The 13313-nt window shown below is 36.6% G+C and overlaps 1 protein-coding gene across 1 annotated transcript; it reads left to right on the top strand.

Moving 5' to 3' along the window:
• Positions 1-4818: 4818 nt before the first annotated feature.
• Positions 4819-7064, top strand: LOC111901093 (uncharacterized). Its single transcript, XM_023896961.1, has 2 exons — positions 4819-6553; positions 6616-7064. Exons 1-2 carry the CDS (start codon positions 4819-4821, stop codon positions 7062-7064), a joined length of 2184 nt encoding a protein of 727 aa, XP_023752729.1.
• Positions 7065-13313: the final 6249 nt, after the last annotated feature.

Here is a 13313-nt window from a genome sequence, read left to right as displayed (position 1 = left end):
AGTGGGCAGTAGAAAAAATCTGGGAAAGACACTCCATAGGCACTGTCTCAACCTTGGTTAGTGCGAGAACTAGTGGAGAGTACTTGAGACACTCCAATATGGGATACATGAAGGCATCATAGGTGACAAGATTGAGATCAATGATTAAGCTTTGTTGGGGTCTGATTGGGAGAATGTGGGAGGTTTCATGAACAGAGGAGGAATCCGCCATTGTTGAGTGCTTTGAAGAAGGAGATGAACAGTGGTAGAAAAGCGTTTGTGTTTGCTCTCAGAAATTTGGGTGCAGTAAAGAGGTAAAACAACTTAGGGTTTACCCTTTATACCGTGTGTAGAAGTGAGAGAAAAATTTGCCCCCAAATCTTCTTGAAAAACGAATCGGTTCCTGAGGTGATTGACGCGTGACAGTTAGCAACCCCTATGATTACGCATGAGAGATAAAAACGTTTCCTTTTTGCACGTCTTCCCACCAAATTTGAATTCCTGAAACCTTTAGTCTCCCGGCTGAGTCATCATCTTATCTTTAAAATGAGTTGTCTCCACTAAATAAAAGCAAACACGTAGATAAACCATAGCATCCCGTTGAGAATATAGCATTAAAGACCAGAGCTATAAAAATAGCTTGTAGTGAACCAAACCAGACTTTTGGAAAATCAAATAGATTTTCGTGCATAGAGTGTCAAAGATAAAGAAATAAAGCAACATATATGTGGGAAATTTGGATCTCAATATAGACACGAAAAAATGGATCCCGGGCACGAATCTCTTCCTTCAAAGTCAAGAGAGACTTTAAAGTGTCTGTGTGGTTTCCCGTTGAATTACGATCAAGCACTTGTTAAGAAGTGTTGAAAGGCATCTTTTAATGAGGCTTAGAGGGGAGGCTTTCGCTTCAGTTTAGAATTCCAGATCTTGACATAAGATAGGAACCTAATGAAGTACTTGTGAGCCAATGAGGTCTGTTGAACAAGTAGGTTTGGATCGTATTTTAGTGACATGTTGGAAATGCTTGGTGTGAAATCTCAAGAAAATTTAAAATTGGATTCTATGGGAAGAAATGTTATGGTATGTAACAATTTCATAAGAATCACACAAAAAGAAAATAGAGATTTCATGGTACAACCACTTAAGTGGATTCGTTAATTCATAAGTGAAAGCTAGAGCAAATTTAATTGTTCACCGTCAATTCATAGTGGGTATTGAATTGTGGGTTTCACTTAGCACGTAGTGACACGAAGCTAAGATCACAAACACAGAGATTGTGTAACCATAAACCTCAGTGGTAATTTATGAGAGTCTCAAGGGTTACATGTATGAAGTGAATATGATGGAGAAAAACGTTTGAGGTGGTGTAAAGAAACTAATGTACCTCTACTATATAGAAAATAGTGACCAAGCAGAAAACTCTTAACTCATATGAGAAAAGAGTAAGGTAGCTCATGATTAGAATAAATGCAGCAGCCTGATTGGGAAGACAAGGTTTGTATATACCCAGTCAATAAGGCTTTATTCAAAATCAGTGGAGGCTTTGGACAACATGCAACAGCATGCTTCTAGGGACACTTAGCTAGTAAAAAGTGTGAGAATGATACCTGCCCCATCGATATTCCATAAACTGTTAACATAAACAGAAGTAGAGACAAAAAGAAAGAAAATATTTTTGGAATTTTTGATATTTTGTAAAGAGAAAAACAAAACAAACCAAACTGAAAAAGAAAAATTGAACCGAACCCGAAATGGACCGAACGCACGGTTCATTTCGGTTCCAAAAAAAAAATTTGAATTTTTGGAAAACAATTTTATAGAAGAATACAACCAAAGATATCACCTTTTTGAGATAAGCGAAAACAAGTGCAGTGGGACCGAACCCGAAATAGACCGAGCGTTCGGTTTATTTTGGTTCCCGTGTGAACCGAGCCCGAAATAGACCGAGCGTTCGGTTCATTTCGCTTCCAACTTTTAGTTTTGAGAAGGCGTTTTTGGAACAGACTTTGATTCCATCATACCTAGGCCTTGTAGGATTTTATTGAAACTTGCTTCAGGAAGGGCTTTGGTGAAGATGTCGGCCAGTTGATCATTGGTTCGAACAAAGTGAATTTCTACGTTTCCATCTTCCACATGATCCTTAATAAAGTTACACCTCAGCGCTATATGCTTTGTCTTGGAATGTTGCACTGGGTTATGACAGATCCTAATTGCACTTTCTGAGTCGCAATATAGTGGGATCTTTTTCATACTAAGTCCATAATCCCAGAGTTGGCTTTGGATCCAAATCACTTGAGATGTGCAGGAGGCAGCAGCAATGTACTCTGCTTCGGCTGTAGACAGAGAAACACATGTTTGTTTCTTAGATTGCCAGCTCACCAACTTCCCGTCGAGGAATTGACAGCCTCCTGTAGTGCTTTTCCGGTCTAGACCACATCCTCCTAGGTCTGCATCTGAGTAAGCTTGAACAAAGAAACTTGAGTTTGAGGGATACCAGAGACCGAGAGAGGTGGTTCGCTTCAAATATCGGAATATATTCTTCACTGCCAGCATGTGAGGTTCACGAGGATTTGCTTGAAACCTGGCACAATAGCATACTGAAAACATTATATCGGGCCTGCTAGCTATGAGGTACATCAGGGAACCAATCATTTGGCGATATAGCGTTATGTCGACTGCCGGTTTTTCCAAAAATGGTGTGAGCTTGGTACCAAACGCCATAGGGACTTTGACCTTTGAGTCTCCCATTATGCCAAATTTGGCAAGGAGAGTCTTCGTATATGTTTCCTGGTTGATAAAGATGCCTTCGGGTCCCTGTGTTATATTTAAATCAAGGAAAAAGTTAATTGGACCCATTGAGCTCATTTCAAATTTAGTCTCCATCAACTTTCTGAATTCAACTGTTAGGCTAGGATTCATTGAGCCAAAGATGATATCATCGACATAGATTTGAACGATCATAAGGTGGTTACCTTCCTTTTTACGAAAGAAGGTTGGGTCAACCGAACCTTGTTTGAATTTAGACATCTTCAAAAACTTAGTTAATGTTTCATACCATGCCCTAGGTGCTTGTTTCAGACCATAAACAGCCTTATCCAAGATGTAGCAGTGATCTGGATGCTTTTCATTCACAAAACTAGGAGGTTGCTCCACGTACACGGTTTCTTCAAGTTCCCCATTCAGAAAGGCGCACTTCACATCCATCTGGTAAACCTCAAAGTTCTTGTGTGCAACATAGGCAAGAAATAATCGAACGGATTCCAGCCTTGCAACCGGAGCAAATGTCTCTTCGTAATCAATTCCTTCTTCCTGGAAATAACCTTTCACCACTAGCCGAGCCTTGTTTCGAATCACATTTCCCTCCTTGTCCATTTTGTTTCAGAACACCCATTTGAGACCGACAACCGAGGCATCTTTTGGTGTTGGAATGAGTCTCCAGACCTTATTTCTTTTGAACTCATTGAGTTCGTCTTGCATTGCTTGAACCCAATCAGAATGATCGAGAGCAATATTAACGGTCTTCCGCTCTATTTTGGAGATGAAAGAATTAAACATGCAGAATTCTACCTTGGAGAATAAAGCAGTTTGCTTTGCCTTCAGTTGTGATCGAGTTAGAACCTTTTCTGATGCATCACCCACTATTTGAGATATAGGATGATCTCTGGTCCATTTGGTGAGAGGAGGATAATTTGGATCATAGAATGGATCCAATTCAGCATTTACCATTTCTTCCAACTCTGATTGAATATCATCATCATAGAGCATATCCGAGTTCTCCCCCTCGACAGATGATGAACCAAGAAGTCTTTCTGCGACTGGGCTTTCGGGCTAATCCGGACTTTCGGGTGCTGCCGGACTTTCGGGTGCAACTGGTCTTTCGGGTGCTACCAGAATTTTGGGTCCATCAAAGATTGGATGCTCCCCCTGGACATGTGAGACCTGTTAATTTGAAGAAAATTGATTCTCCCCCTCGCCCGAAGTACCGCTCTGGGGAGGTTCGTTTCGAACTGGTTCCTCTTCTCCCATTTGTTTGGCTGCATCTTCGACAATCTTCTTAAGGTGATCAATCTTGTTGTCTGCTGCCGTGGCCTTAAAGTGAGCAGCTTTCTCAGGTTCATCAAATAAATCCATGAACTAGTCAAAGAAATTGGCGATTGAGGCTGTGACTTGACTTGTTTGAGAGAAAATCTCTCCGATTGTTTCTTCGGTAGACTTCAACTTCTTGACGTAATTTTCATCAGAATAATGCAAACATAAATATCAAACACGAGAATGAATCAAAATACGTTGAATGATTCAATAGATTCACGCCTCAGCAGAGCTCGACATAGAACTTCCGCTATAGAGGCTTTTTAGGGATACAATTGATAAAAGATCTTTGCTATGAATGATCGACTCTAAAATCTTACGTACAAAGATGCATGCAAGCATCTATAAATACTAAACCCTAATAAATAAATCACAGATGGACAGGCCCAATCCGGATACAAAATAAAATTATGGACCGAGCCCAAGACGCAACACATAATGGACCCTACAACGTCAATTTAGAATTCATCGCAGCAGGCAATTATTTCAAAGGGAGAATATCAATTACAGTTTAATTATTCGACAATTACTTCAAAGGAGAGCATCAATTAAAATTTAATTCATTGGCACTCTCAAGGTAATTGGTTGCTTTATGTGTTTCGATTTACATCTTAACTATGATTCAGAATAGTTATATGTAACATTTGTAACTTGTGGTTAATATTTATTTTGAATAGTATAATTTGTAATTAATGATAATATTATGATTGGTTAATTGGTTTGTTAATTTTTATAATTATAGGGTAAACCATGAGCAAAAAAAGAACAATTGATTCTTTTTTCAAACGAAAAGAAGATGTTAATGATCCACAACCTGAAAGAAATAGTAATATGGAAGAGCCGGTTAATGTTGAACCTGAAAAAAATGATGCTTCAAATTCAAGAGAGGTAAACTTAGATTCTTTGATTTGTGATCCCGGAGAACGACCTTTGATCTCAAGCTATCCAAGTCACCAACGTGATGAGATTAGACGATTATATATTAAACTTGGACCATACCAAATTCAAAAATCAAAGTATCCTTCAAATCCTAGTGGTCCAAATGGTTCTATGCATAGTTCTCAACAAGCTTGGTTTAAAAAATTTTGGTGGTTGGAATATTTTGAGAAAAAGGATGCTGCATTTTGTTTCCCTTGCTTTTTTTTCAATAAGAAACCTATTGGACGAGTCGGGTCAGATACATTTATTGTCGCAGGGTTTAATAAATGGAAAAAGGTGAATTGTGGCAAATATTGTGCTTTTATCGTCCATGAAGGTAAGACCCTGGCCTCAGCACATAATTTTTCTGTCAGATGCTATGAAGATTTAAAAAACGAGTTGTGTCACATAGAGAATGTGATAGAGAAACAAATGACTCAACAAGTTATGGATAATAGATTACGCCTTAAAGTTTCTATTGAGGCTATTAAATGGCTTACATTTCAAGCATGTGGTTTAAGAGGTCATGATGAGGGACCTGACTCAAGAAATCAAGGGAATTTCCTTGAACTTATAAAGTTGCTTGCTTCTTATAACAAGACTATTGATGATGTTGTATTAGAAAATGCTCCTCAAAAGGCGAAGTACACATCACCGGATAACCAAAAAGAAATATTGTGTGTTTTAGCTACAAATGTACAAAAAGCAATTCGTGATGAAATCGGGACTACAAAATTTTGTTTGATTGTTGACGAGTCTCAAGATGAATCTAAGAAAGAACAAATGGCTATTGTTGTGAGATTTGTTGACCAAGATGGACATGTCAAAGAACGATTTTTGGATTTGATTCATGTCAAAGATACAACTTCATCGACCTTGAAAAATGAGATAATGTGTTCATTGTCTTATCATAAAATTAGTGTCCAAGATATTCGGGGTCAAAGATATGATGGAGCTAGTAATATGTGTGGAGAATGGAATGGGTTGCAAGCTTTATTATTAAAGGAATTCCCTTATGCTTATTACATACATTGTTTTGCTCATCAATTGCAATTGGCTCTAGTTGCAGCGTCTAAAGATGTGACCGGTGGACATAACTTCTTCAAAAATTTAAACTTTATAGTTAATGTCATAACTTCTTCTTCCAAGCGTCATGATCAATTGCAAGATGCTCAGATTGCTGAAATTTCTCATTTAATTGAAGTTGATGAGATTGAGAGTGGAAAAGGAAAAAATGAAATACAAACACTACAAAGACCTGGAGATACTAGGTGGAGTTCTCATTTCAAATCAATATGTAGTTTGATGAACCTTTTTGGTCCATCTTGTGTAGCGTTGACTGACATTGCTACAAAAGGTTCTACATCTTCTCAAAAAGGTGATGCAATATTTGCACTTAAACATGCAACGTCATTTGATTTTGTCATTGTTTTGCATATGATGAAAGATATAATGGGGATAACTGACAGGATTTTCCAATCTTTACAACAAAAATCTATAGATATTATTAATGCATTGGCCTTGGTTTCCACAACAAAAATATTGCTTCAAAAACTGAGAGATGAAGGTTGGCAATCACTTTTGGATCAAGTGGTTTGTTTTTGTACAAAAGTGACATTTTGGTCCCAGTTATGGATGAGACTTACAAATATGTAATTCGGACACGACGTGATAAAGACAATATCACTGTACAACATCACTACCGAGTTGAATTGTTTATTGCTGCTATTGACAGTCAGTTACAAGAGTTGAATTCTAGATTTATTGAGTCTGTAACAGAGCTTCTCCGTCTCAGTGTTGCACTAGATCCAAAAAGGTCCTTGAATGTTGAAGATATATGTAAATTGGCAACAACTTATTATCCTTTGGACTTTACAGAGCAAGAAATTCATTTGTTGAAACTTGAGTTGCGACATTATGAGTTAGATGTGCACAATCACCCACAATTGAAAAATTCTTCTACACTTTCTGAGTTGTGCAGGGATCTACATGAAACTGGAAAGGCTGGTACTTATCCTTTGTTTGACAGATTTGATTCGCATTATATTGACACTTCCTGTTTCTACTGCGACATCTGAAAAAGCATTCTCAACAATGAAAATCATGAAAACACGACTTCGGAATACTGTGAATGATGATTTTCTTAAAAGTTGTATGCTTATTAACATTGAGAGAGAGATTGCTGATACATTTTCCACAGATAAACTTATAGATGATTTTTCTTCTATGAAGGAAAAACGGGCACAACTTAAAGTGAGAGTGGTACTATTACACATACTTTTACAAAAATTTTAATTATATTTTTCTAAATTGAACATAATATCATATGTATCTATGTTCTAAGTCGTTCTTTTAATAATAACATGTTAATGTATGAGAATCCGTGCTTATGATCATTTAAAAACTTTTGAAGATTGGTTCTTGCAAAGATTGATATAGTTCATATTTAGACGCTTTTTTTTCTTTATTAGTATCTCTTTCAATTTTACAGACTCGATTATGTTATTCGAATATTTTTTTAAAAAAATTATATATATAAGCCCACCTTATCTTTAAATCCTGGCTCCGCCCCTGGGTTGACACAAGGTGTTTTATATACACCATATTCCGTTTATATTCGTAAGAACTTTTCTGGAATTTAACTAGAGGTTAACGTAAATGAACCATAACTATGTAGCCATATTCCTAATAGATTTACCCCAAAATAGCATATCCAGATTATAAGAAATCCTAGAGTCGCCATAATTACGAAATTTGCCCCATGAAAATTATTATTTGTTTGAATATGCAAATAAATTACGAATACGACCTATGTAATAAAGGCCCAAGTTTCATTTGGATACCAACTTCAATATGATCTGTATGCTTTATTAGCTGAAAAATACCTATGATTAAACATATAAATCCTAAACTAATCACACAAAATAACTCCAACAATTTAATTGTTGAAACTAAAATAGAATAATTTTTTGTCCATTTTCAACCCTTTTCCTTTATTTTATAATAATATGTAGATTATAATTTTAACATTATAGTATTTATATTCATACTTATGAAATTAATCCTTTTATATAAGGGTAAATGTCATTGTAGCCCTATGAATTAATCGGTTTTGGTTTAAAATATCCTTAATGTTATTTTTTTTGAACTTTAAGGATATAAATTTCATATTAACCTGTGAAAATAGGACCTATGACTTATAATAGCCGGTGATATGCCTTTTTCTTTGAGTACCAAAAAGATTAATGAAAAAATCCAACTCCTAGTTTCACACCCAAACCAAGCCAAAACATCGTCTCTTTCTCTCTCTATATTTCTTTCTCTCTCTATATTTCTTTCTCTCTCATCATCTTTCTAGTAAGTACTCCATGGATGATGCTAAACATGAACATGACTACTGTGTTTCTTTCTAGCATAGTTCCAAATTGGTTGCATATCTTCAGTTCTCTTCAATTCCGATAAGGATTTCACCAATTTCACCTCTTCGGTTCTTATCGATTCCAATGAAGTGCATTATAAGGGACATCATCAATAAAGGGCAAAAAGGTTTTATGAAACGAAGAAGAAGAATGTGTGACAACCCGAAATTTCTATTATGTACGACCATTCACTTCAACAGAAGTCAGGATTGTTTCTGCTAACTTTTAAGCTTTTTGGAGTCAGTTTGAATGTTTTAAAGCATAGTACTTCAAGAGATAACCGGAGAGAGGATACTTCAGGGTAAAGTGTGCAACATATAAGTTCCAAAACTCCAAGAGTTTAGAGTTTACGGACCAAATGGTGTTGGGGCCGTAAACCCTAAGGACTATATAAGTGACACTTAGTTATTTTTAGCTCTTTTTTCACATTTTCAAGTCTAGAACCATTTCTCTCTCAAGTATCATCCAATTTTTCTTCAAGATCTTCAAGAAAGTAAGTGTTTTCTTCCTTGTTTAGTTGATCTCTTCCTTAATCTAGTGATCTTACATGATTTCATCCATGAAATCATTCCATTTGTTTAGATCTTCAAGCATTCTTCATTTCACCAAGAACACACACTAGTGTTCTTGGGCCGTGAACTCCCTTTCAAGCTCCTTTATTGTAAGTATTCTCACCCTAGTGTGTTATAAGGCTAGTTCCACTTCTTAATCAACTATAAAACACAAAGAAACACAAGATCAAAAGGTGTTTACGGCCAAGACATGTTCTTGAGCCGTAAACCCTAATAGATGGGGCAAAGTGAGCCCTAGTCCCTTCCTTAGCCTTGGATACTAGTCTAGATCACTTCCTTGAAGTGTTTAGGACCTTAAACATAAAAGAGATCAACAACACATAGAGTTTACGGCCGTAAACTCATAAGGAACGGTCTATGGGCCGTAAACTCTATAAAGTGGTGCCATTGTGCCACTAATGCTTCCTAAGGCTTAGACTTGAAGTAAGGATACTTCTTTATGACTTATAAGACCTCAAAACACAAAATGGTACTTAATACCATGAGTTTATGGCCGTAAACTCATGGGTAAATGACCATGGGCCGTAAACTCATGAGTTGTTACCATTTGGACCATAAACTCCTTTGAGAGGCCCTACACCCCTTAGATGCAACCCTAATGTACTCCTAGCACTTGAATTAAAGTGTTATCCATGTTTTAGGGTGTCTTTATTTGATTAATTAGTTGTTAATTGACTAATTGGATACATATATGTGTCAATATATACTAAATAGGATCCGTATGTGTGCTCAAGTCTTCACTTGACACTTAGCATCATATACCATCCGTTCATCCAAACCACTCACTACAGGTGAGTTCATACCCCCTTAACCAAACTTTTAAATGCTTTTACACGCTTTTACATGCTTTTATGGGGGGGGGGGGGGGGAATACAAGTTGAATATGATAGTTATTATATCAATCACATGTGATTAATAACTATCAAACATATGGATTTGCTATACTTTCAAACTGTCTTATCAAACAAACTACTTTTAAATCGTTTTATAAACTAACATCAAGTCATGATTATTTATTGTTTCAAACCCTTTAAATGTATTACAAAGCCTCTTTTCAACTTATGTATTGTTAAAAACCATATATGTACACTTACGTAGTAAGTATATATATATATATATATATATATATACATATATATATATATATATATATATATATATATATATATATATATATATATATATATATATATATTGATAGGAAAGTTGTGACTTCAGTTCCAAAACTTTTGTGTAGCAAAGGTGTATAATCATACTTGGACATTTCAAAGTACATTACTAGTAAACTATAATAGGTATACCTTAGGAGTACTACTTGCTATTCCTAGTACAAAGGGAACATACAAGAGTCAATTCATTCATGAGTTTATACAAATATACTACATGCTATATGAAGAGATACTATTACAAACTATATGAAGAGATACTAATACATACTATACGAAGAGATTCTACTACATACTACATGGGACTGACCATCCTACACCCGGATGGTAGCTACAGTGGGAAACTGCACATCGACGGATGTCCTCGGTTGTACTGTTCGGCGAGTTTCCACGTAGTGTTTATCCTAGGCAAAAGGATACGATTTCAATGATTATATAATTTTACCGTATTACTTTTATCTTGTGACACATTGTGACATCCCGAAAATCTCGGCCAGAAATGACCGATTTTCATTTATGCTTTAAAAATATTTTCAGAGTAAATCCTTTTGATTTGAAAGAGTTGCGGAATTTGTTCCCAAAAACAAAACATGATAAAACAATGTTTACCAAAGCATTTCATAAAAGAAATGTATTTTCATTATAATCAAAACTCGGGGTGTCATGTTCCGATACAGACCAATAAGCATAAATGAATACATTACAAGTCATTCAACAAATATAAACATATACAGACTTGCAATCAAAACAACTGATGGTTCATCCATCTCATGCCCTCGCGCCACTTCCTGTAATACAAATAAAACTGAGTGGGTCAGGCTTGGGAGCCTGGTGAGCATATAGGGTTTTCAACCCACAATAAATAATCATATTTAATTTTCACCAACCAACAATAACCCAATTACCCATTCCCGTTATTCTCACTTTATGTCCCTAAAACAACTAACACAAGGGACCTAGTCTAAGAATATTTCATCGGGGCGACAACACATGCTTCGGGGGTACCTCAGCAATATAAGTCAAATAAGGCAACCATGAGGGGGATGGAGTACAACAAATGAACACCCGAGTTCATTAACACCTACAGGTGGCGAACCTACTAATGTTTCCACAAAACTGTCTAGAATAGCCAGTGGTCGTCATCTAAACTCCGCTAGATGACTAAATCAAACAACAACGAGACTTCTCATATGTTTATTACACACCATCTATCTACCCATGTTCTACCCAACATATTAGTAGATAAAATATACATTTTTATACATAGTTTTGAAAACCTGTATAGCATGCTTTAATCAACACATAATCCACATAACAGATGAGGCACACACACATAGCACATATCTCATAGAGAATAAATCATATCTATGAGATAGAAGAGAGTGAATACACATTAACACATAACACCACCAAAAATATACACATAGCACGTATTTTATTTAAAATACTTCATATTATTGTATTTGGAAGAAGGTAACTACACACTCACACTTATAAACAACAACATACTTAATACACTCGAACCAAACTTGTATTATTATCGTGTTTATGAAAGGTAGTATACACTCACTTGATCAGAAGATGATCGGACAGCACTACGACTTGCAGAAGTAGTAATCCTCAGCAGATCTGAAAGATTTTCACAAAAATCGAACTTCTCGCGGGCAGAGCTTCGGCTCGGGAACCGCACTTCTCGGGATCTCGGGACTTGCCTCGGGGCTCGAGAATAATACCGGGGCTTCGACATATTTCTGGCACGCAAAACGATGCAAAACGGGAGAGAGAAGAGAAGAAATTGGCAAAAGACTCGGCTGCCTTCGGTTCCTATTTATAGGAGGCTGGAGCCTCGGAGTACGCGGGGCGTACTACAGTACGCAGTGCGTACTGCTTCCGAAATCGTCACTGCATGCGTCATCCGAAATGTCGACACTCTTTGGAGTACGCGGGGCGTACGTCGGATCAGACCGGTGACTCGCCTTCGGATAATGCCTCCGAATTTCCATTTAAATTTAAATACAAAATAATTAATAAACTTCGGAAATTCATATATTCTTCATACGCACTCCGTTTTCGACGTTCTTTATATCCACGCGAAGGTGAGACTACGCTCTACAACTTTCGTTTAGACTCCGTCGGCTAATTTCGAATTTATTTTTATTATTTATTTTTAATAGGCCGCGACAGAAAAACTTCGTTATAAATTCATAACTTCTTCGTTTGACGTCCGTTCTCGCCTAACTTTTTATCGCTTTGATACCAACAATGAGATCTTCGATTCTCATTTAGATTGCTTCGGCTAAAAACCCCTCAATCTCAAATCGAGTAAAACAGGTTGCTCACCGCTAAGCCGAAACTTCGATAAATCATAACTTCCTCATACGAAGTCAGATTTGGGCGTTCTATATGTATTCGGAAACCTCGTTTCAACTACTACAACATTATTCAAAGATATTAAGTTTATTTTACACTTAAATTTTGATGCTTATTTTTATTCTTAATTAACCAAACCATATAATTAAGCAATTAAGCACAAAACACACAATACTCAAATAATACAATCTTATTATTTCAAAACGGGTCACAGAGGTTAACCTAGACTATTACATTGCTAAAAATGGCAAGCCCAGAAACACAAGCGTTACAATTCTCTCCACCTTAGAATGATTCCGTCCCCGGAATCACACATCAACAAACAAATGCGGATAGCGACTCAACATGTCACTCTCCGTCTCCCAGGTGAGATTCGGCCCATTCGTGTGTTTCCATCGGACAAGCACTAACCCAACCATTTTGCGTCGCAACTTCTTAGTCTTTCGGTCAACAATTGCCTCTGGTTCTTCAATCAACCTTTTGTTCTCATCAATTCTCAATTCAGAAATTGGAATTATATCGGGAACTTCTCCCGTGAACTTCCTCAAATAACACACATGAAAAGTGTTGTGAATTCCATTCAGTTTTTCGGGTAATTCGAGCTTGTAAGCTTGGTTCCCAATCCTCTGAAGAATTTTAATCGGTCCAATAAACCTTGGACTCAACTTTCCCCTTTTACCAAATCTTATAAGTCCCTTCCACGGCGAGACTTTAAGCAAAACCGAATCTGCAACCTCAAAAGTCATCGGTCTTCGCTTCTTGTCAGCATAGCTCTTTTGACGATCTTGAGCTGCTAACAT

This window comes from Lactuca sativa, chromosome 6 (assembly GCF_002870075.4).
Source record: "Lactuca sativa cultivar Salinas chromosome 6, Lsat_Salinas_v11, whole genome shotgun sequence".
NCBI classification, from domain to species: Eukaryota; Viridiplantae; Streptophyta; class Magnoliopsida; order Asterales; family Asteraceae; genus Lactuca; species Lactuca sativa.
Note: the sequence above shows the minus strand (reverse complement) of the source record. Positions and strands in the feature narration are given on the sequence as shown.

Excerpts from the sequence above, each read along its gene's own strand:
- LOC111901093 (XM_023896961.1), top strand. The coding sequence starts at position 4,819 with ATGAGCAAAAAAAGAACAATTGATTCTTTTTTCAAACGAAAAGAAGAT. Across the intron at positions 6,554-6,615 it reads TCAAAAACTGAGAGATGAAG|TTATGGATGAGACTTACAAA; the intron begins GTTGGCAATCAC and ends TTTTGGTCCCAG.